Source organism: Onychostoma macrolepis, chromosome 03 (genome assembly GCF_012432095.1).
Source record: "Onychostoma macrolepis isolate SWU-2019 chromosome 03, ASM1243209v1, whole genome shotgun sequence".
Taxonomy (NCBI): domain Eukaryota; kingdom Metazoa; phylum Chordata; class Actinopteri; order Cypriniformes; family Cyprinidae; genus Onychostoma; species Onychostoma macrolepis.
The window spans coordinates 26663165-26689336 of NC_081157.1; the positions used below are offsets into that span (position 1 = coordinate 26663165).

General features: G+C 36.9%; 1 protein-coding gene across 7 annotated transcripts in view; it reads left to right on the forward strand.

Moving 5' to 3' along the window:
• baiap2a (BAR/IMD domain containing adaptor protein 2a) overlaps nucleotides 1-26172 on the forward strand; it is an 88635-nt gene that overhangs the window by 10273 nt on the left and 52190 nt on the right. For all 7 annotated transcript variants that reach the window (XM_058770263.1, XM_058770260.1, XM_058770264.1 and 4 more), the window contains exons 2-3: nucleotides 9692-9767; nucleotides 15860-15946. In XM_058770263.1, coding sequence (XP_058626246.1) covers nucleotides 9692-9767; nucleotides 15860-15946 — 163 coding nt within the window. The remainder of the gene's footprint in view (nucleotides 1-9691; nucleotides 9768-15859; nucleotides 15947-26172) is intronic.

A 26172-nucleotide genomic window follows, 5' to 3' on the forward strand; every position in this document is an offset into this window, starting at 1 on the left:
AAAGTGAAGAAATCCAAAGTATTTGATGCCATCTTCTATCATCATTCTGTGCAAATTGTTTAAATCGTGAAGCCACTCAAGCTTGTCTTTTATGTTTTTATCACACGCTTTGCATCATGCCTAACAGCTCTTACCCATGGTAAAAGGAAGGCCACTGGGGTTTGATAGTCACTTTTAATCTGTTGTGAAAAAAACGTTTTACATCTATTCCAATTGCTCAGATAGTCAGATGTTTGTTATACATTGAATATAATGCAAAATTAAAGCTCTGTAGTGTGGTCAGACCAGTGGTGCTTCTCATGAAGTGCATTCTGGGAATTCCTAAACATAATGGGAGGATCTTTAAGGATCCTTCATTCACTCAAGGGTTTAGCATGATAGTGTGTTTCACAAGAAAGTTCAAGCCTAGTTTGAGCAGAAGACAGCGAGATTTTAGATAGATTTTCTGTGGTTGTTCTTTAACTAGTGATGATGAGTGATTAGTGCTTTGCTTGCACTCTCATTTGGTGTCGTCTTCACTCATTAAATAGGCTGATGTGCACTTTTTAACTAGGCTATGTCAAATAGAGCTCCATTGGGTCTTTTTAAAGGAGAACTTGCAGATAAACTTGCAGTGCTTGTATTATCACAGTTGCCTCAACTGGTGGGTCATGACCCAAAATGGGTCACAGGTCTGTTTTGATGCAGTGTTTTGTCTCAATTTCATTTTGCTTTGCTAATGAGTATTTGGCCCAGTGTTTGTTCCATGTATTGCACCCGTAAATCACACTTCTGTTGTTTATGCATTTACAAAATTATGATTTTTTGTGTTTTGTAACTGAACTTTGAAGCTATCTGTATGCTAGCATCTAACCTGAAAACCATATATACACACACAACCATATATACACGCATTTAATCAATCAAATGCTCTTTAGCATGCATCCCTCTCCTTAGCACCACCTACAAATGGCTAGCAAGCAAGTGTGGTATCAATGCTGTGTACCTTTTAGGCTGTGGCTCTTCAGAATGCCCTTCCCAAACTGCCTATATCATACGGACAACATAGGTCCCATATATATTGCTTTTGTGATACAGTAAACTTGCTCGGTTGCCCACCTGGTACAGCATTGCACTTGCAGTGTGGAGTTCTCAGGTTTGATAAAAGAGCTCAAAATCTTGTAAAAGCAAGCTAAAATGACATGGTTGTTTGAGTCAGTGGTGTATCAGAATTTCCAATATGGTTATGTTTTCATTATTAGTTATTCTTTTATGGTTTTATTACATTATATTCATATTACTGCATTGTTACTCATATACTCAGTTACTCAAGTATTATGCATTTATATTCATAATTCTAGTTAATTCCAGTTGTACTCATATTCCATTGAATTAATATATTCCCTTCATTTGACATAAAAAGTACATTTTGTTATGCTTAAGTGATCTTAAGTCTCTATTTTTATCTTACTTCTACCTACTGCATTTCATAGGTCATATCAACATGAAAATTCACCTTAAGTAGGGGAAATATTTCACATGTATAAATGACATAACGGATAAAAACATTTTGACATTTGTCGATCAAACACACAAACATTCCATGATGCTGTAATAGAATGTAAGTCTCTAGTGTATATATTGGTCCCCAAATTGGCTTCTTCACTCTTCTCTCTTTGCATGCTCTGAAGATCTTCATCTCTTCTGCTCTTGAAGATTATTATACTCAGATTTTTAACCTGTTCTCTTAGATTTTTAGCAGAATATATTCAGTTCAGATATTGTATCCAATTTTAATCTTTTCTATTAATTTTCATTTTTACATTTAATCATCTGAAATCATTATCTCTTATACATATGAAAATAATTTTTCGGAAAGACTTCATCTGCCTGGATTTCTTCTCAGTGTATCAGTGAACAAATGCATTTTTCTCATGTTTGATTTTGTTAGCAATATTAGTTATTTATAGTGTAGGTATTATTTTAAAACTTAATAGAGCATTAACCTTTTTGCGCAACTCACCAGACGTTTCATTTCCAAACTGCTGTGCTACATACAACAACCAATGTAAAAAAAAAAAAAAAAAAAAAAAACTGCACTTAAGTGATTGTCTTGGTGATTAATAATTTAACATATTGTTGGGTCTGTGCAGTTAATGGGAATGTTAATGTTTGTTTTTTAGAATGTCTGTTTGGTCAACGCTTGATTTCCAATGTACAAACTTGGTTGTGAAGTAAATCCAGTTGGGAACCACATTGGCAGGCTTGTGTTTAGGAGGATTCGTCATTGTTGAGCCTGAATTAGGGATCGAAACTGAGATAAGATTTGTATTGCATATTGAAAATAAGCCTGCATGCAGCCTGCCCAGAAACACAGAGGGAGAGAGAAAGAGATGATCCTGCTCTTTTTGGCCCCTTGATGTGATTAAGACAGGGGTCTGATGGAGGGGGGAGGAACAGTACGCTAGTCATTAGACTGATACAGTCGCTATACTCCACACATTCCTCTCTGATTGCACACAACATGTGCTCCGTCTGCCGAGGACCCATGCACAGACCTCTGCCGCATTAGATTAGCACTGCCAGCATGTTGTCAAGTGCAAGGCCAGCTGTTGTTGGGTTCTGAACATTTGTAGTGTCAATCATTTATTAAGCCTCAAAAAAAAAAACAGAAACACATGATGGTGTTTAAAGAGTTGCATACTAACAATTTTTGATGTTCAAACAATTATCCTTAATGTAAAGCACAATTTAGTAAGTTTACCATTTTAAATTTCACAGAAGGAAAGCAGGAACATTTCCTGTGTGATCAGCCCCTTAGTCAACTCAAACTCATTTTCAGTCTGTTTTCAATAACTTTTTGATACCAAAACTTGTTTTGCTTCAAACTAAGTAGATTTATGTAAGGGATAATGCATGATTAGGTGGTCATAACCATAAAATACACCTAGACGGCATAATTCACATCTGCAATAATGTCTTGTCACTCTTCCCGACCCTGTTTCCTCTTAAACGCTTCTCGGAGTGTGTTTAGGTAACATTTTCCCTTAGCCTTTTATTGCTAACACTTTATTTCTTTTGTTTCTGGCTTGTCAGTGCTAATGTCAGGTATTAAAGTCAACACTAGGTTCCCCAAAGCACCATAAATGCTGGGTGGCTGAGCAATGGTTGTCTTGGTCGGTAATCAAAAGGTTGTAGGATTGAATCTGGAAGTGGTGTATGATGTGGCTTTGTTCAGAAATAAATGGACACATTGGGTGCATCTTCATATTTTTCCATTTACTAATGGTGACAGGAAAGTTCTTTGGGAATATTGCAACAAAATGATGGGCCAAGTATTCACAGTAAATGATGTTTCATCAGTGGATTTTATCATATGAGCCAAAAAGTGGTTACTCATAAATTTCTTGAAGTAGCATCATTGCTATTCTTTGATTGTGCATATTCTTTTGTACCAATCCAAGTTTAATTACCAAAAATGCAGTTACAATTTCCTTAAGGCTTCTTTAATCCCCTTTAGAAAGATAAGGCTCAAAGGCAGCTCAAACAGCCAACTGCTGTAGATGTTTTGACTCAATCTAAACCTAAATTGAAGAACGTGAAGATAGTGAAGATAAAAGTGAATGTGGCAATGTTTTATGTTTCTTGTTGTATCTAACAGGCAATTTGGAAATTAAATGCCTTTAGTGCACTCTAAGTGGCACTAAAACGCATTTCAAAATAACATACAAATAAACCCTACCCTAAACCTGAACGATAGTGTTAACAAAAGAGATAAACATGAGATAAAATGCTTTTTTTGAAGCAACCATGCCATTTTAGTTTGTTTCTACAAGTGTTTGATCTCTTTAATCAAGTTATTTGACACAAATTTCATAGAACGGTCCACATAGCAAGTGCAATACTGTACCAGGTGAGCTACTGAGCAAGTTTACTAAGACAGAAATGAAGCTGTTTATGTGATGCAAATTCGTTTATAAATCATGCACATGCACTTGAGGTCATGACATTTTATTGTGCAACAAACTGCACAAAATAATTTGTGTAGAAAGGAACAAAAGTTTTCAGTGTTTTACTGAAAACTGCAGTAAATTGTTAAATAAGGACATTTTCATAGTTTAACAAAACTGTAGGTAGAGGCATTCTTTTTTTCAATGAGCCTGTGTTGCAAATAAAAACTGTAATCGTGGTCTCTTGATTATTTATTAAATGTGCAGGCTTCAGTTTTTAAAGAAGTGGTTGCACTGCTAGCATCGTGGGAAAATTAAATATCTGTATGTTTACTTGCTGCTTCGAACTTGTTAACACCTTATACACAATATAAACCTTTAACATCAACTTTATTTGTCTTCATTTGCAACCATATTTATCCAGGATTCACTCACTGTTTTTACTGTCGCTTTCTTGCCCTGTCACTAAAGTGAAGGTGTTGCACACGTCCCCCTTACAGAGAGTCAGGAATAACCAAGCTCTCAGACAAAGTGTATGCTGGCCTCATATTCCAATTAGCTCTTGCAATTAGGCTGGCAGATGTAGCACACGAGGACTGGGATGATAAAATTAGCAACACTGACAGAATTTAGAAAAGAAACCACCTAAGCCCCACCCACTCCCTCTGACCTCACTTGTGATTCATGAGTTCAAGGTGTTAGCATTAAACCAAGCTAATTGCACCTAGCTTACCTGACACTAACATTAGCAGAAAATTGCACATTTTGTGTTTGTGTGAGAGTTACACTGTGTAATTTTTGTAGGCACCGGAGTGCTGACTACAGCTCTGCTCCTGTGAGCTGTTTTGCCGTCTGCTGCTTACATAGACAGATGTCTTCATAGGCAGCATTTTACCTGAAATGGCACCTTATAAGTGGCTGAAGTGGAATGCGGTACATTGACACAAAGCAGACGAGAAGAACACTACTGATTTGAATAGTATTTGACGGTAACGTTGCTAAATGTAATGTATTTTTCGCTAAACTTAAACGGATACATGCAATAATTTTGATCAGTCTGATTTTAGGTTCTTAAAGTTCTGTTTATATGAACCCTAAATTTTGCAATCTGATTTACATGGGTAGTAGCGTTTGTGTATTTCGAACAAAAAGCTCAGGTGTTTACATGAAGGTTTTTTAGTTCGATTGAGCATGAAAGCGATTGTTCGGGTGCATGTTAATGTAGGTATAGTGCATTCTGGGATTACCTCCTCTGAGAAAGATACATGCAATGCTTCCAGTTTCGGCTAAAACGAGGCACATTTGAAGCCAATAGAAGATTGTTTCCTATGTTTTGGGACAGCTTTTGCATCAAGAACTCATACGTGATGCCTTAAAATGTCGCCTAGGTAGGCAGCTTGCTAGGTTTTGGAACAGAGCCCACTTCATTACTGTTTTATCATTCCCACGTCAGCGTCACCCAATTTTGCTCTTGATTGCTGGAGTGCCATATGAGTCCAGACCTGGTCTCGCCTAACCGTTATGTAAACCACCCACATGTACTGTAGCACCAAGCTCTTCAAATCTCTACCTCTCTTCATTGTACCTTATCTCTCTCTTCCTCTCTTTCTTGCCCTCACATGTTATGAGGATGTTGTTGACAGGGTCTTTTTAATGAGGTATGCTGACAGGGCATTATAAAGGAGTCGCTGGGGTATAGGGAAGGAGAGGGAAACAGTCAGAGGCTAGGTAAAGAAAGATTTTCTGAAAAATCCCTTGAAATGGAGGTCTTTCATCCTTCAGAGAAGAGAGCCGTACTCTTCAGTGTCAATGTGTGCTCGCCACATATCATCTCGTTCCTGAACATTTCATACCTTGTCTTGCTGTTGTGCCAAAGCCTGCAGACTGGCATTGAGACACATGAAGCCCAAACAAAAAACCCTTGCTAATATTTTGATCAATGAATATGTATTTTTTTTCCTTCACTTGCTGTGCATCTCTTTTTTTCGTTCCATCTAATGGAGCTCCTGGGGTGACTGATTTTGCACTGCTGTCTACTCTCCATCTTACTCTCCGTCAGGTGCAGACCCACTTTTAGAGCTGCCCAGAGAGTGTGGCAGGAGCGGGAAGGTGACCTGTGACGTCAAGCCAATGAAGCCTAGGGAACAAGTCTTGTCTCTCTACTAGAGATTCCCTAACTAACAGCGCTCGTTTTGCTCCCAGACTTCATTTATTGTGGAAAACATTTACGTTTTTGAAGGATTGATGAAATATTGAGTGAAACATTTGTCAAACTAGTCCTTAAGTAGTTTGATGGCTATTAATACCTGACCCAAATCTGCTACATTAAGTCTGCCCAAAAATGCCTTCCAGTCCAGGCAACTGAGAGCATTTTGACCTGGTATTTCTCCGTCTGTTGGCGTGTTCCAGCCTGTATTTGGCTCCTCTATGTATCTTGATTGATTGAACAGAATCTACCCTGCCTAAAACTCTTAAAAATGCTCAATCCTGGGTAGCACCAGCTGTTCCGGAGGTCTTTTTTAAATTGGGACAAAGCTAGCTACTGCTTATTTTGTAACTACTTGAGTGCCGCTTTGTTCCTATCACTTAAATCACCTAATGCTTAGCCACTTACTATGTACAATTACTATCTACCTTCATGGATCCATTAAGTTGCAAATTTGTGAACTTGAAGTAGTATTTAAGGATTTGCTGTTGCCTTTATTTAAATAGGAGAAAGTAGTTAGATTAGACAGGCAGTGAAATGGGAGCAAGAGAGTGGGACAGGATCGGAAAGGACCACAAGCCGAGAATTGAACTTGGTTGTTCAGGGTGCAACTTGTATTGGAATTGGTAGTACACACTGAATAAAAGTGCCTTCTGTACCTTCTGAATAAAAGAGCCATTTGGCAGTTAGTGAAGTCATTGCATCACTGCAGATACTGCTAGATGGTCCAGTCTTTCCAGTTATAAGTCTTTTGATTAGTACTGCACACCATATGTGACCTTGGACCACAAAACCAATTATGAGAGTCAATTTTTCTGAAATTGAGGTTTATACATCACATGGCAGCTGAATAAATAAGCTTTACATTGATGTATGGTTTGTTATGATAGGACAATATTTGGCTGAGATGCAACTATTTTAAAATCTGGAATCTGAGGGTGCAAAAAAAATCTAAATATTGAGAAAATCCAAATTAAGTTCTTAGAAATGCATATTACTAATCAAAAATTAAGTTTTGATACATTTACGGTAGAAAATGTACAAAATATCTTCATTGAACATAATCTATTCTTAATATCCTATTATATTAATTTTGACCCATACGGTGTATTGTTGGCTATTGCTACAAATATACCCGTGCTACTTACGACTGGTTTTGTGCTCCAGGGTCATATATTGTCTGGACCAACTCTAATGTAAATTGAAATATAAATTGCTTTAATGCTATTTGAGTATAAGAAAACACATTATTGAGACATAAATGTGTCACTGACATGAAATATGCTTTTAAATGTGAGTTTGGCAAGCAGCTTTTTGAGATTTCGGTATTTCCCCATTCAAACATATAGGAGTCTTGCGTGCCCAAAAATAGCTGCCCGGAGGCATTGCAAATAATAGACTGACTATCCTTGAAGGGGACTTTGGTTGTATACGAAATCACATAGGTCCCTACTATATTGTAAAAGGGAAAAACAGTACACGTACAGTACACTAACAGTGATAAACACTTTGAAACAATGCAACTTACAATGCAGTTGCTTACATCTGGATTATGTTCATACTACACGCATTCATACTATATAGAATGTACTTTTTAACTGTTGCAAAGTAAGTACTCGGAGAATATGCACTTTTATTGGTTGAAGAAAATAGCGAGGAATGCGCAGGCGAAGCTGCCATTGCCATTTTTAAATGTATGAGTCTAAAAGTTAATTGATGCTGGATTTTAATGTCATGGATTTAGCTATGCTAATGCTACAAACAAACTGACACACTACATGATAACAGGGTTTATGGTATCAATTCTATGACATGGTATTATGTGCCAGTAAAGGGATTGAGATTGAGGGTTAGATATTGGCCAGTAGTGATGTTTACTGTGGGAAAACTGGCTTGATTTAGACTGTTTTTGAGTTGTTTGTGGAGGGATGGTCGAAAGGTTCCTGTGAGGTGTTAAAGGCTGCTGTATGGGATGTAGTTATTCATGGTGAATTTTGGAGGAAGAAAGCAGGGTTCGGTGGTGTTGTGCTGTCAGCTTCAGGCCTTTGTTAACCCTAAGGCCCTGGCAGACTGCGGCTGCTCTAATTGGAGGAAGCCCTGAAGGGGAAGTGGATGGTGCTCAGGGTGCTATGACAGATGCCCACTCGAGTGAGCATCACTGAAGGATTACAGCATGGCGAGGCGGTAAAGTGTTTATTTTGGTTGCACTAGGAACGGAGCTTCGAGACAATTTGCCCTCCCTGCATATGTGCCCTCTCAGAAACACCAGACATTCCAGCCCTTCCTTAAAATGCACTGTATACACATCCTGGCAGTTTAACAAGCCCACAAACTAGCACTTCAGAGCAAAATATGTTCATTAACTCCTAACATATGCTCACTTTCTATCTCTTCTACTTCCTCGCATCCTCAAAGACACAGCCTCAAAGCCCTGAACAAAATGTCAAAGCTCTTTGCTCACCCCCAGAATGAGTGTCTGCTTCCCTCCCACAAGAATAATCACACTCTGTTTAACACAACATGGAATGATGGGTGGTGTGAACGAGGGATGATGCTGTGGACAGTTTTTGCATAAGGGGAAATGGAAGCATCTCTGGTATGTTTGGGTGTACAGATCATAGATATGTATAGATGCCCTATTTGACTGCTCCAGATAGGTTGACGCGTCCGCCATTTTGGAATGGTCAACTTGACGTCATTCACCATAATAATCAATGAATATTCAGAGAGATACATGCGTATAATTTGCTGTTACAGACGCACACAGTCAACTTGCGCTGGGTTCGCAGACCATTCCAAAAATGGTGGATGGCTTGCGTATTGCGGCCCATAGAAACAATCGCTAATGAGGCATCTACGTGTATATTTCTATGGTACAGATGCACAGCCCCTGCTGCCTCATATTTTAGATGTTTTGTGCTGGAGCTCCTTGGTCAACTAGCTTAACTAGAAGGCACTAACCAGGCTAAACCTTCATGGAAATTCGTGCATAATCTAGTCTCTTTAGCAGGCAATAAATGCTATCAGTTGCCTTTAACCAGCCATCTGCTGATGTTGTTTGTAATTTTTTTTTTTAAATTGTTTTATTTCTTGATTTATTTTTTTGGTAAACAAAGCAAGATAATACTACACTTAAGTTGTAATAATATTTTACAATATTAGTGTTTTAACTGTATTTTTGAGCACATCAATGCAGCCTTAGAGAGCACATGACTCAAAGACATTTAAAAAGCTTAATATTTCCAAACATATCAGAATATTTCTGAGAAATTAATTTTTCCTTGATCTTTTGACATACTAAATTTCCTTGCAGCATTTAAAAATGATGTTTTTATTTTTTAGTGTTTTATTTTACTTTTATTTAGACAAAATAGTATGTAATTTTAATATTAGCTTATTGGCCAAAGGTGAAAATTTTCAGTTGATTGGTATTGATTAACCTTTTAAAGTTGGTGCATCCTTAGTGTGAGGATTTTATATGGGCCTGCCGATAAACCATGCACACTTAACATGTTGCAATTCCACCTTTATAAACAAAACTTTCCCTCTCTTGCAGAGCATCATGGAACAGTTCAATCCCTGTTTGCGGAATTTCATCGCCATGGGAAAGAACTATGAGAAGGCTCTCTCCAGTAAGTACCCTCACAACACATGTCCAGACATCCGCCGTTTCATCCGCGCTCAGGCAGCTGTCCAAACCCTCCACGCCTTCCCATCCGCCTTTAATGCCACTTCATTTGAAGATGATGACAATATTTGTCATCCTGTCATTCAGATGGCCACACCGCCTTATCAACTCTCACACAGCCCGAGACACCTCCTGAGCTCAGATGGGCCGAACACAAGCGCTCTGCTGATGAGGGCATTCACAGAGGAGATAATGTGCCCAGCCTCACTGATGATTTGATATTTAGCCATTAGACAGTGGAACAATCAGACGACTTTGAAGGCTTTGTGCGGTAGGTGACTGATGAAAGCCAGACAATTGCCCATTGATGTCTGCGTTCACATTGGCAAATGTAATCTTGCTCTGGCAGCCTCGGCCCGACAGTGGCCGTAAAACCTTTAGGGTGATGTGCAGGAATACATCTTAAAGGAATATCCCAGGTTTTCTCCTAGCTCAATCAACAGCATCGATTTTGGGAAAAAAAACAAAAAACAATGGGATAGTGAATAGGCACAATCTATAAATGTTAAAATCAGGGTTATTTTTATAATTTATCATTTATTCATACTGATATTTTGAATCGGTTTTGATTTTATACTTTTTTTTATTCTAGTTTAGTGATGGTAAAAAATGATTTAATCCATTTTGCAGCTTATATAATGTACTTATTTTACTTATGTATGTACTTTTTATGTACTACATTTTTACAGCAGGTTCGTCATAAAAAAATACTGTGACAATGTCTCCAGTATTACATTCTTTTTGTGTATTTTACAACTGATAAACATAATGTTAATATTCTGTAATGTTAATATATCTACTTGAACCACAACTTAAATAAGATAAAATGTAACACAAAATACTGTAATGTTGACAAAAGTCAAAAGAAAAAAAAAAATTGTAAAAGATTGTAAAATGTATTCTTACTTTACTATAAATTGTGATAATTTTTAAAGTTTACTTCCAAAAAACATAAATTTGACAGTATCTTACATATAATGCGGCCAAATAAAATGTTTCACTATGTATGGCAAGATAACTTAGTTAACCAATTAACAGGTTTTTACCATTGCATTTTTGGTCTTTCTTTTCAGTAAAAATTCCCAAAAATTTGTACAAAGTGCAAATGCCGTCAACTGAGCTTATCCTCATTGAATCCACAATATTCCTTTAGAAAATCACAAAGGAAACAGGGGCTAACCATAAATCCCAGCACCCAACCTACTTGGGGATTTATGTAAAATCTGTGAGACAGCCTGCCCTTCAAACTCTTGAGCATTAAAGGCAGACTGGCTAAGGTGGTTGAAAGACTCTTATCCTCAAAAAGGGGCTGACTGCACACAGGGGTCCATATGCTGCCAGACTGCTGTCCACAAGTAGCCAGTTGGGTAGAGTAGTAGCGCAAATTACGCAGCAGTGGCATAGAGAATGGTGTGGGTTTTTTACCATAGAAACATGGCTGAAAGGACATAAAGGCAAGACAGATTTATTCCATAATTAACTACCCCATTCTGAGGGAAACTGGGGTCTGGTGGGAGGTCCTAGGCCACTAAACCCACCAGAATAAATCGTAATCCTCTTTTGCTCTCAGGCCATGTCTTTACCACCCTACCCCTTGTTTTAGGAAATTAAATCACTCAGACACAAAGTCAGCAAAGCTTTCTACCCCCATTTATTATTTCTGACTGGTATTGTTCTTGCTGATTTGTTTTAGAGCCTCAGGCACAGAAAGATGAATGAGTGCAGTAGGAGGAGTGTGCTATGACATGGTTCTTTCTCAGTAAAAGAGATCATTTCAAAGCAGGAGACCTACATATATGGATGAGAATTGTGGAGATTCCAGTTCCACTTAACAGTCCATTAACAAGATTTGAGGAAACATGCAAACAATCTATATATCCATTCTGCTCATTCATTAAGCTTGCATTTTAAGTGAGGCTGAGCATCAACATGAAATAATAGTGATGTAGTGAACATCCTTAGTCTAACTTGTGTATAATAAGCTTTAGATAAATATTTTAACGTGCGTGAATAAATCCAACCACCCCTATAGATTTAAGTTTCACTTTCCATAATCCATGACCGACAGAGGAGCATTTTGGAGGCAGGGATTTAAATCTTTAACAAGACTCAAATTGACACAGAGTGAAAGACTGGATTTTTTGATCAGGTAGGGTTCAAGTGATTTCAAAACATTTCAGCTGGTTTATATATATCATTTATTTATCTCGTATAGGAGAGTTGCGGTAAAGCGCTTCATTGTAGTACATCTCGTCAGCGCGCAGCACGAGCAGTACAAACAGCAGAATATTAATAACTATGACTGGGACTGTCATATACATAACATTATAACGAGAACACTATTATAATAAAACACTGTGAATTTTGAGAGTTTAGTTCCCGTGTCTCTGCACGCTGTTGCGTGAACAATGCGTCCACAACAAGAGTTCATTCAGAGCCGCGCAGACGTTCATTCGGGACATTTGCAGATAGCCTATAAGTCGTAATATTAATGTTATGTTGTATAAATAACGAAGCGTATTCTATATGAGCTAAATGATCAATTAAAAACCTGCTATCAAATGCTTCATTCTACTGGTCATCTTCAGCGCGCGCAGCTCAAAACAGAAATCCAGAACATTTAATAAATGTCATATAGGCTACATAAAGTTATAATGAGAGCACTATTGTAAAAAAAAAAAAAAAACATATTGTGAATTCTTAGGGTTTTGCTGACATTTAATGTTAACTATCTTTTAATCAAAACATAAAACATTACTTTTTTTTATCTGTGAGGCGTCCGTTGCACATTTTCCCTGTGTGTTAAAGTCAATAATTATGACTGTCCAATGTCTGACTTGACGCTCGGTAATGTATTTTTCCCCGCCCCCAAACATATGATTCGACTATCGGCAAGATTCAAAAATTCCGATTCAACTATAAAAATCCTTAGTCCGGGACACCCCTACTTGAAACAAAAAAAAATTCAACAGAATATAATCAAAAACACTAGATATAGCTAAAACATCCACTTCTCAATAACAATTAATTTGTAAGTTAATTTGTTTAATATTTAATTTAAATTTTATTTTTATTTAAAGTGGCAGTCTGTAACTTTTTTTTTTTTTTTTTTTTTGCTAAATTTATATAATAAGTGAGTACACCATGAATCCATTTTCCAAACCGTGTTTTTGGATTATCCTGAATCACTACGGTACACCTATAATAAGTGTTTATATTCAGACTATTTTAGACTGGTTCGGGTAGGTACCGCTGCGGGGTAACCCGGTACCTGCGCGATTCGTCATAGACATAAACAGAGAGAAGTAGTAGCTACGTCTATAATTGTCTTCTGCAAGATGCATGCAGTTCTGTTTATTAACTGCTAGAGCGCCAAAAGTTATGGACTGCAGCTTTAAATTTTAATAATTTAAAGTACTAAATTACATAGTCAACTTAACATTTTGAAGTCACATTAACTTTTTCTACACTTTATAGTAGTCAACCTTTAAAACAAAACAACTCTTCTTCCTTTCTTCCTGTCAAATCAGTTTATCAGCAACAATTTGAGTTCCTGTACTGGCCTATCCAACATAGAAGAATAAAGAAAGAAAGAAGCAAAGAAATAGAAACCTAAAAAATACAGTGGGCCTTCTGTCTGTCTCTATGTGAGTTCCCAGAGTTGATGGTCCCATCTGTCAGGCACGTTTTTGCATAATTTCCTTGTAAATAAGCCCTGAACACTATCCACATAGTGGCTCACCTAGTGCAACAGTCTGCTTTGGCTTACTTAATCAGAGCCACAGCTGGTCAGCTTGATGAATTGTTTGCTCAACCGATTTTTTTGTGGCCTTTCTGCCCGTGCCAGAAGCGCAGGGTGGTTTTCCACAGGCTCTCAGTAGATTCAAATGAAGGTCTCAATTGATTTCTGAATGAGTTCCATAAAGAATAGCTGACTGGTATCCGTTTTCTCCATGCCTGTTTTCTACGCTCTCACTCTGAGGGAGGTGAAGAGGCATTGTTTCAGCCGTGGCGCAGTGTGGGACACTCTTAAAGGAAGTATGTTGCATAACAGTACCTGAGCTGCTCTTGGAGGTTTTTGGGGAAGACCAGCATCTTGGATGCCAGGTCTTGCTTTGCAATTATAGTTTGTGGCAGTGGCTTTGTAATTCCTTGGTACTTTGTTCTCAGACCAAGAGTGACAGCCATGCCGCGAGTCTGAGCAGCTGATTCCAGTAAACATCTGTGAGGCAGGAGATACAGGTGAGCCCTGTATGAGTGGGCCACCTTTACCTCTTTACTGCTCTAGTTAATAATGAGTGCCACCAGTCCTATGGAAATCACCAGCATATGCTGTTTAGCTGTTCCAGATCTCTCATACTTTCCCTGAGTTGCTAATCTGATTCCCTTGAATGCACTATATATGGAATAGGGAGAAATTTTGACACACTTTCTACACAGGATGCATGGCTACAACTGAATTGCTTCATTATGATTAACTTAGCTGTCTATATTACAAGCATCTGTTTCATTTACTAACTTCATTAAACAGATGCCCTATTTATATTTTTGGAGTGCTATACAGCTATTTAATTTTATTCCATTTTATTTTGATGTCCGACATACACACAGAATACAGATTAATATTTTTTTTTTTCTTTTTAAAAGAAATGCATATGTTTATTCAAAGTCGCATTAAACTGATTAAAAAGCAAATTCATAGTGTTAGAAACAATTTTATTTCAAATAAATGCTGTTCCTCAAACTTTATCAAAGAATCCTGAAAAAACACAACCTTTCTCAACTTATTAATAATAATAGATTATTATTGAACAGCAAATCAGGATATTAGTATGATATCCAAAGGATCATGTGACAATGAAGACTGGAGTAATAATGCTGAAATTTCAGCTTTACCATTTCAGGAACAAATTATATTTTGCAATATATCATAACATAAATTGTAATTTAAATTGTAATAATATTCCACAATATTACTGTTTTTACTGTATTTTTGTATTTTGTAAATCTTGCTGACCCCAGACAGTGATGGATGGATGGATGGGTGGTAGGTAGGTAGGTATAGAGATATAATACCCAAATTACTAGATTAAAGGTTTGAAGATCATTTAGTTCAGAACACATTTATAGATTTATTAATTGATTGAAAACAGACCAATCAGTACACAGTTTAGAGATGTTTTGTCAATAGCTTTAATATTTTTTTATGTTTATTATATCAGGTGTTTACATATTTTGTGTTACCCATTATAAATGCAGATTCATCATAAAATGAAAAGGATTTATGTTCATATTGTCCAAAACTCCACATATTGTTTATATCGTCCAAAACCCCTAGAGCTTTTCCAAACATTTGCAGAGCACTGCATATACAGTAAATATCTTCTGTCTGTTACATCAGCCTGAGTGTGATGTCTCTGGTGACTTAATGAGACTGATACCTGTTTGAGCCACAATAAGCAAACCTGTAGTTCATGAAGTCTCAGAAAAAGTCGAGTTTTTCTAGTGAATAGCCTAGCATTACTGGCCCACCAGTTAGACCAACACCAAAACAGCCTAGGCTAGACCACTTAGTTGGAAAATCACACACATTCTCTCTCTTCCACACGCATGTGGGAATCCAGGGAGAGTTTTGGAGATAATGATATTCTGTTTATTCTTTTTCATCGAAGTTGACATTTTAAAACCGTAATGAGGCATGGGATCGGGAAACGGTGTGTGTGTGTGTGTGAGGGAGACAGCTGGGCTGGTCTGGTAAAGAAAAAAGGGCCAAATTTCCATAGTCACAGGAGGACTATCTTTACTCATTCTAAATGTGTTTCCTGTACAACTGATTGTGTTTCCTGTTGTGCAACAGACTCATCCACTCCTATAGCTTTTTTTTGCCGCTCATTACCCAGCTGGACCGACACCAACTTGCGCAGCTGAGAGCCGTCCCATCCTCGTCATGGGCTCTTTGATCATCGAATATACTGCTGTAATGAGAGATGAGAATGTTTGTGACACATTTTTCCACTTGCCTCTATCTTTTTGCAGGTGTGACGTTTGCAGCGAAGGGCTATTTTGATGCTCTGGTGAGAATGGGAGAGCTGGCCAGTGAAAGCCAAGGATCTAAAGACTTGGGTGAGTCTCGCCGTGCTGTTTTAGCTTCAAGGGAGCAGGCAAACTGTGTGGCTTGATCCGACATGACACCACAAAACACACACTAATGGAACCACATGCTCAGCAAAGTGCCGATGTTGCTTTCATTAGGCCCGACTGTCAGAATTTGTAGCTGAAAAGCTTTTTATATTGAACCTTTTTTAAATCGGAAGCATTTCAGACGTAGTTTATGTACTGGCTTGAATTATTCCTTGTTTTACTTGCTCAGTTTCTCTAGTTTGCGTGGAAAATGAAGTCAAAGGGCTGACAGCAGTGGATGGGAAATTTCAGGGAAACTCACCGATGCATCATTTATGATCCGTTTAAAAAGCAGATCTAGTTCGAGGGCTATAACATCTTGAAATAGCATTTCACTTTCTGCTACAGGAGGCTGTCAGAATTGTTGGTTGGTTCTTTGTTCTGCCAAGGATGTGAGAGTGGGTGTATGCGTGACCCTCAAGATGCTTGTTGCTTATGGGGATTGGCTTGAGGTACCGCAGCAAAATCTACTTTGTATTCGTGATACGATATCCATCATCTATTGAACTTTCAAGTCCTTTTGGGCATGGGCTGAATCTTCTTCTACCTCACTATCAGGGGTCCCAAGTGAATTTTGACCCTAGTTGACTTTTGTTTGAGATACTTGGGGATTTTCAGGCAGACTGTCAGTCTACTAATACAGACGGTATGTTAGTAGTTGTTGAGTATTGATATAGGAGTTATTGAATCATTCAATCAACCAATTTGTTCAAATCATTGATCCATTTAGGAATTAAACAAGTGAGATGCTGCATCCAAAATTGCTTACTAAGTAGGCGCTATATTTCATGAGGAACAAACTTGCCGACCATTGTAAGTATGTTCTATATAGTATGAATATTTGTACTAGTAGTGCTGTCAAACAATTAATCGCGATTAATCACATCTAAAATAAAGGTTTTTATTTAAATAATGTGTGTGTAGTGTGTATACTTTTTATGTATATATAAATGCACACACATACAGTATATGTTTTGAAAATATTTCCATGTATATATTTATATTCTCATAATTTATATTATATATAAATATATTTAATGTATAAAGATAACACATTTTTCTTAAACAAGAAAATCTTTTATTTTGGATGCGATTAATTGTTTGACTGCACTAGTTTGTAGTATGAATGATGTCCAGACGTATTACATCCACCATGTTAGCATGTATGTGTCAGTTGCATTGATTACCTGACATGGCCTCATGTGATGGTAAAGTGTCCATTGAATGCACACCTCTAGATCTCAACAGAAGTAGTTGGTCATCTGCATCTTTTCCAGGTACTACTGTTTTTCGAATGTATTCAGACATACTACTCATTTGTACTACTGTTGCATGCTATATATTAGGAAAGTAGGCATATTCAGATGCAGCGAGTGTCTTTATGAATGAACCATTGTATTATTCACTCAACCAATTGGGATAGTAAAATATTCATTGGAAGTGCACATCAGAATATTGCCAAATCTAGAATGTTATCCTGGTACTTTTTGCCTACTATTTTCAGAATACTACTGAATACATACTCTTTTCACACTGATATAGTAGAGAAGTATGCAGCCACAGTTTTTCTAAAGGAAGACATTGAATCATTCGCTCAACTGATTCATTCAAACATACGGATTCATTCAGAATATAAACAGGTGACTGTATTTATGAGTGAGTCATTGAATTATACAGTCAATTGATTTGTTTGAACACGCTGATTCATTCAGGAACAAAACACCACTACTGTGTTAAACAAAGAAGCTCCATATGATTCCACTTTGACTTTGTTTGCAACTGTTTTCATTGGCTGTACAAAAACAAACAGACAGTATTGCGTCTGAAATGTAAGTTACTCTACTTTTTTTTAAACACAAATTAAGACATTTTTAATGAAAACTGAGACTTCTATCCCTCAATTGAAATCCCATTACACCAAAACTTCATAAAGATTGTAAAAAGAAATCCAGATGAATCAAGCTGTTTGAAAGCACAGAAATCTCTCAGGTTTCATTAAAAAATATTTTCATTTGTGTTTAGAAGATGATCAAAAGTCTTGTTTGAAACCAAATCAGGGTGATTAAATGAAACTGAATTTTCATGTTTGGGTGAACTATGCCTTTAATTATGCCACATTACAAAATGTCTGCATAAGCTGTCCTTTTTATGGTATAAATGCTGTTTGAAATGGGAATGCAGTGAATGCAGTGTATGCAGTGAATTTAATTGGCTCATATCTATCACACTGGGTCAAGAGTGTCACATACACTAGAGCTGTTGCTCAGGACATGAAAGGCGCATCTACGTTATTTCATTTCCACAGGGCGTTTCCTGGACTGAGGTGGAGTAAACTCCCCCCTCATATATAATGCAATCAACAGTATGGTTCACCTCTCATTTGAACTTGCAAAAGGTATTAGCACTTGAATCCCACTCTCTCGCTCTGACTGAGTGTGAATCACAGTGAGAGTCTCCGCCTCAGTCACAGACCTCCTGGACATACAACACAATGCGACCCTCTCGAGTTACACTTCATATAAACACAACAAATCATCTGTGATGTGTGAAAGACACTCCCATACAAAAATGCGATATGGTAACCATAGATTTTCAGCAAAATACCATATTATATACAGTACTAGACGTGTGTTAAAAGAATATTTTTCCCACAATATTGAATTTATACTTTCTATCTTTTAGTTTAAATTTCATATTTGATGACACTAGTGGTGATTAATAACAACCCTTGCTAAAAAGTTTCCATGGTAACCGTAGTTACTGCCAAGATACCACAATTAATTACTACTGTTCCTGTAAAATAATAATACATTAATATGGGATCTCATTCAGTACAGAATAAGATACTTGAGATTTCTATTTATTTATTTATTTTCACTTGACCACAGTGGCTGGAATCAAACAGCATCTTACTTAAGATGCTGATTTTTCGTACAGAGATAGGTCGATCTGCTTTTTCTAATTATGCTCCATATGTATGGAACAAGCTTCAAGGTACATTACATATGGAATTTGTACCATCTCTCACTATGAAACACTCGCTCTCGCTACAGTTTGATTGTAGACGCTTTGGCTGAATCATTTACTCACCCTGTACCAAACCTGTATAAGTTTCTTTCTTCTGCTGAAGACAAATATATTTATTTCTTTATTTTATTTTTTTTAAGAATACTGGTAACCAAACAGTTAATGGTAGCCATTGACTTGCATAGGTTTTTTTATTTTTTTTTATTTCTATGGAAGTCAGTGGCTGCCGTCAACTGTTTGGTTACCAACATCCTTCAGAATATCATCTTTTGTGTTCAGCAGCTGACAGGAATGGGTGCGGAAATGATGACAAAATGTTCATTTTTGGGTGAACTATCCTTTTAACTTAAATCCTAACATTCATTGTTTAAATGCAAGATAAGTTAAGATGATGTTTCTGTGTTAGAAAACTAAAAACATACATAGTTGACTGGTGTTTTGTCATTTTCAAATGCAGTTACATGTAGATAATGGGCAGGTGTGGTTTGTGAGAACCTGTGCCATTGTTCGTCAGCAGTGTCACAATGAGTCATTCTGCTTTGATTAAGTGATATGAGTGAGTGAGTGTGTGCATGTATGCATTCATTACTCAAGAACAAAAGCTGCTGCATTATGCATTAGAGCAGGAGTGCTCAATCCTGAAGATCTACAGTAGTTGCTCTCAGTCTGCTAACACACGTGACTATAATTTTCTAGTGAACCCAAAAACCTTGATTAGCTGTTTCAGGTGTGTGATTAGAGTAACAGCTGAACTCTGAAGGAAGGTTATATCCAGGAGCAAAGTTAAGCTACGAACACACTAGGCTTCCAGCCCCAAAATGACTTTGGACCCTGCAACAAATATGGGCAACAGGATGTGATGCCATGCTCTAGAGCTTAACGTTTTTATTGTTAACGTCATCTGCTGGAACGGCATTCTATTGTGAACACGTAACGACAGTTAGTGGAAGTAAGAGATTACTGTTTATAAAATGTTCAATATGGATATTTGTCTTACAAAAAGAGCCAGGACATTTTTTAATTATAACTCTGATTGTATTCGTCTGAAGAAAGTCATATACACCTAGGATGCCTTGAGGGTGAGTAAATCATGGGGTAAATCATAATTAGAATTTTTGGGTGAACTATCCCTTTAACCAAAACTAAAATTATTAAGAATAGTTTTTGTTGATTGAAATAAAGCAGTATTAAAATAAAATATAAATGTAAGATGAAAGACTTAAAGAATTTAAATATTAGAAATGTTGCCTTGGCAACTAATTGAAATATAAGATTAAGTTGAAGAACTAATATTATTTCTATTAAAAAATACAAAAAAACAAAAATGACAAACTTAAAGTAAAATAAACTGAAAAAAACACGCTAATAATAGCATATAAATACTAAAATAACACTAGCTCGAAAAGTTCAAAATAGGGCTGAATATTAGTCAAAATTCACAATTATCTACACCAATTTACCACAGCAAAAATTAATATTCTGTTGAAAAGAAATACTACTTTCTAAAGAATTTAATTATGTTTAAATTAATTGATAAAATGTTCAATTTAAAAATGTAACACATTAATTTAAACTTTAACACGTTTAATTAAAATAATGGCCTTACATTAGCTTTCAGATATTTCTTTTATTGTCCAGCCACAAACAATAAGTCATCATTGAGATGATACATTTTATAACCTAAACTGCAGGAACACTACTATCATTCCTTTTTTGAAGACTTTTTTTATTTAGCATTAAATTGATACCAAATCACTACTCCTTTTGACATCCCTAATGCAAACCATTGATGTTTATATTCTTTATGTTGAGCCAGGAGGTCAATCTGTGACATTTAGTTCCTCCGCTGGTCAAATGTCACAGGTGTGCATTTATCAGCATTGTCGGCGGCTTCAAACGCAGCTCATCCAATCAGAAATAAGAGTGGGAACTTATCTTTTTTTGCCTCGTGGCCCACACCCAAACCTCATTTGAGTTTTCCTGTCGAGTCTCTCCCAGAGGAATCGCCCAAGGTTATATCCTCTCCCGTGTCAACAACAGGACTCCACCTGCTCGTGAGAACAGGCCCAACTCAAACACGCATATCAGAGTGTCACGTCATACTTTATGAAATGATAAACTGGCCATTACCAGTGCAGATACACTACAGCACCGCTGCGACCGCCGACCCCCGGGGATAATGACGAGGTTCCTTTACCCTGCCGAATGCTGAGCTGAAATGCAAGACGTGTCATTTAGTGACAAACGGCTTCATCATTGTTTTGGATAGGAGATGTCCCGGGCCGCGAGGTGGAACACTAAATTCTTGTGGGCAATTTGCAGTCCTGTGTGTCTGTCTTTCTCGGTGAGAGAGCCATGGGGGTTCGCTTTGAGACAGACTGTAAATGGTTTCCGCCTACACGCGCTCCTGCTTTTCTCTCTCTCACTTCATTCCTTGCTGTTTTTCAGATTTTTCTCGCATTAAACGCCACACATTCTCTCACATACACACACACTTGCATAAACATAGTCACGCACTCATAGTTGAGCCTGGGCAAATATCGTGCCTTCATATACGGTGTCCTTGGATGCTCAAAGCGCTTTCAGTGGAGAGCGCTCATTCTCATCTGAAAGTGAGGCGTGAGGAGTGCGTACACAGACACACACACTATTCCTCCCCCTCTCGCATACACTCCCACGCTCACTGGTTTGTTTAGGATAATGATGCCCCTGTCACCACCTCCCACTCATATCCTCCCACCACATCTCTTTCTCTGTGTTTTACTGCCTTCATTACATCACTGTGGCATACTCTCACCCTTACACAAGCAGACAGTGGTTGGATTGCACGTAGACGACACATCACAACACAGCGTACGCTTACCAAGGTTACGTCGCAATTTCTCACCACTGTTTTGGTGTGTTATGCTTAAAGGAATGTTCTGGTGTTGAGAAAAAACGAATAGTTCATCAAAACATGAAGATATGCTCACCCTTAGGCTGTGCAAGATGTAGATGAGTTTGTTTCTTCATGGGAACAGATTTAGAGAAATGTATCTCATCATTTGCTCACCAGTGGATGCTCTGCAGTGAATGGGTGCCGTCAGAATGAGAGTCCAAACAGCTGATAAAAACAAAACAATAATCCACAAGTAAACCACACGTCTCCAGTCCATCAATTAACATCTTGTGAAGTGAAAAGCTGCATGTTTGTAAGAAAAAAAGAAATCTATCAGTGAGATGTTTTTCACTTCTATTGTTTCTATTGAATCCTGTAATTATAATATTGCTTTAGACGGTGATAAAAGTCTTGTATGAATCAGGAGAGAAATATGCACAGATCAGTTGCCGTTTACAAGCAAGAACAGTCAAAAATGGTATTAAACAAATATGTCAGTTGATTTTGACTTCACCGCAGGAAGAGTTATTATGATTTATGAATTATGTATTTTGGTCAGAATTGACGGTTTAAAGTTAAAACGTCTTAATGATGGATTTGTTTCTTTCAAATAAGCAAGTTTGCACTTAAAAAGGTGTTAATTAATGGACTGGGATCATGTGGATTACTTGTGGATTATTGTGATGTTTTTATCAGCTGTTTTTGGAATGATAAATTCTGACGCCCATTCACTGCAGAGGATCCATTGGTGAGCAAGTGATGTAATGATAAATGTCTCCAAATCTGTTCTAACAAACTCATCTACACCCTGGATGGCCTGAGCATGAAAACATTTTTACCAGGTTTCATTTTTGGGTGAACTATATATTGAAAACTGTATTTATGGCACAGTGTTGATTGCCACAGAAAATAATTTGGCAAATTTGCATGGAAAAGTGTGTGCTTTTGTTAAAGCATTTACTCAAATTATTCCGTAAAGTACGGTACAGTGGTGTACATTCAGTGTGTATTTTAATGCATACTGTCTAGACCTGTGTACTTCCGGTATGCACTTCATGTAAAAACTGAGGGATGAGTTAAAATAATTTTCTCTTGTGATCTGACATTTTATTGCACAAATGTTGTTGATGGAGCTACACTTTTATTGAACCCAGAATGTTCCCAGAAATGAGTTTAATATGTGTCTTATTGGATTTTATTAAGGATGTTTGCCGTGGACTGTACTGTTGCTTCTTCAATAAGTCAGCAAAGGGGAAAAATTTGCAAAGGGGTCTAAAATATTGCAAATCAAGCAGCATCCTTCACTGCTTTAGTAAAGTTGCTAGTGAAACAGTTACCATGAGAACAAAGTGTTCTGAAATTTGCCTCTCGCTTTTTTATTCAGATCTGGATGTTGTTTTGATGTTATGCTTCCGTTTGATGTGATAAATGAAATAATTATCGTTAGTGTCTGCTCTTTTTAAATATTCAGTTTCAGTTTCCAGATAAATTATAACTGACTGATTTAATCAAATTTGTATTACGTTCTGCCTTACACCGTGTCTACACAAGAGCCTGATGATGCATCACGTCACAGCATGCCACAACAGCTTGACGTCGTCCATACTGAAAGCACCACAGCTATACGTCTATGAATATTTACTTGCATAAACCTTCCAGCTGTACGCCTGAGGACAAACTCTGGATCCTACCTTATTTTCAGTAGAAAAAAGTACGTTTGCATGAACTGTTAAAAAGTAGTGAAATAATTTAACACTAAATCTTAGTATTTGATAATTTACTATCAGTTAGAAACCAAACATGACTTGTATTAGAAAGCCTTAGACATCTCAAACTGGTGCTGAAGCCATAAAACAATGACCAACCAGAAGCCATTCTGTTTATTAATCAATGGACTGAGCACTCACAAACCTTTAAGCCAATCAGGATGTCAGACGCCTTAATTAATATTCATGAGCTACTGTAAACTCAACCTGACTCTTGTGCCTGACATTAAGAAACTTACTGAGGAGAGAAGACATGACTAAGAGAAGAAGAATAGCCTTCAACAATACTGTGCAAACTTTTTAAAATGTAACTTAAGTAGAGCGACTGACATTTGTGGAAGGTTTCATTTTTAAGCTTTTGAATGGTTTCTCATATAAGTGTTTCTATGGCAACTAGATATTTAAAACAGTGAAGTACCAGAGACAGAATGAAAGTTCCACCTTTCATTTAAAAGAGCCTCAATAAAGGCACTGCTTTATTGCTGTCAAAGGTTTTAGCCATAATTTAAGTTAAAGAAGCTACTTTTATTATACCATTTTTATCAATGATTTGAATAGACTAGATGGAAAGTAGCTGTGTCAAGATGGCTGGCCGAGTGAACTTGCCTCAGAGGGATTTTGATCATTTAAATGTGAAAAGAGGCTGCTGAGATGTATTTTTCGGATCGTTTCTGCGCCCATTCCTATAATAGGCAAAACTGTTACATAATTAGAACTCATCAGCATTTACGCCTCTCTGAGTGGCAAATGATGTGGTGATATGCCGTTTTAATTTCCTGTCAGGTCTAAAGCACTTCCCCCAGTGGTTTAGGTCGAGTGGCCAGTGAATTAGTTCAGAGATATTGATGCAGAAAGAACTCAATGACACATTTTTCTTCCCAGACATCCAAGAACGCTGCCTGCGATTACCTCAGTTTGAGAAGATCGAGAACACATTTTATAGTAGTTGCTAAGGCTAGCATCTGTGAGCTCAGAACACCTTGGCATCCACCACCAGAGTCCCTTTCAAGGCAAGTCAGTTCACCAAGTAAATCCTGGGAACAATCTCAGGCAGCTACTGTATTTTCAGTCATGCAAGCGCAGTTCCTAATTGAATTGGGAAATATGGGGGATACATGACATACTTACATTTCTGTAGCATATTTAAATCTGGAAAATATAAAAATGGATTACTTGGGGCCCTATAAAACTGTTTTATTTTTTCCAAAATTCATTTTTTTCCCGTTTTAATTTTTCAGGATTCCAATATTTTTTATGTATTTTTTTTACATTGACTTTGTTTTAATGGTTAAATTAAATTATATTCATCAAAAACATGTGTAATTAATTGAAATGATGAAACGTACAATATTAAACAGCAATTTATTAAAAGTTTAACAAAAATTACATTTTAAGGCCCTATGAAATGTTGTTTTTTTTCTGTTTTCCATTAATTTTTCTGGATTTTATTTTAATGGTTTCAATAAATATTAATAATCACAATCATCTCTAATTAATTGACTTATTTATTTATAATTTATTATTTTGTTTATTTTTTTCCCAGAAATAATGTGTTGTGTGTTTACATTTTCTGCTAAATAGATTCTGGTAAGTAATTTTTCTGGTAAATATTCCTTTTAAAAAAATTATGTTTTAATAATAATTTTATTAGTAGTAGTAGTACTATCATTACATTTAAGTAATATTTCTGTCACGGTTTCTTAAAGTTGAACCGAACTTTTAATTTGAAGGCTTGCTGTGAAGCCTTTACGTTTCTGTTTGTATATGATATGACTATAGTTTTTATCAAAAGAAACTGTAAAATGCAAATGAAGTGACTCTCAGAGCAGTTCCAGAGATTAAGTTTGTTTGTTTTTTTATAATACAATCGTTTTATAATAGTTTTCATTCGCCAATATGTAAGTTTACCCTACAATGACTTCTGATTCTGAGAACCCCGGAAATGTGAAATGGGTCCATTAGCGATTGGCTCTATTATTTAGAAGGCAAGAGCCGCAATATTGGGTGTTCCAATGCTTCCCATTCATTGTAATGTCAGTGGTCAATACTTCTTGATTGGCATCAATGGTTCCATGAAGAACCTTTAACGTACTTTTTCATTCCACAAAGGTGTTTTAGATTATTAAAATCTTCTTCACACTAATAAAAATGGTTCTTTTAAGAACTGTTCACTGAAAGGTTCTTTGTGGAACCGAAATGGTTCTTCTGGGGCACTGCTGCAAAAAAATTACTTTGAAACCTTTATTTTTAAGATTGAAGCACTGCAAAAGCGAATTAAGCACTTGTAATTATTTGTAAATTATATTTTTGATGTTTCACATATATCAGAGAGGAAGCAGGCTAATGGCACTAGTAAATGCTAGCAAGCCTAGCAGGTTTGTTGTTTATTTAGGAGGGAAAGTGTTTTGCTCAGTCACTTCTTTTATTGGAACATAGACAGAGTCCTATGATAACTTCTGACAGCATCTCTCTCTCTCTCTCTCTCTCTCTCTCTCTCT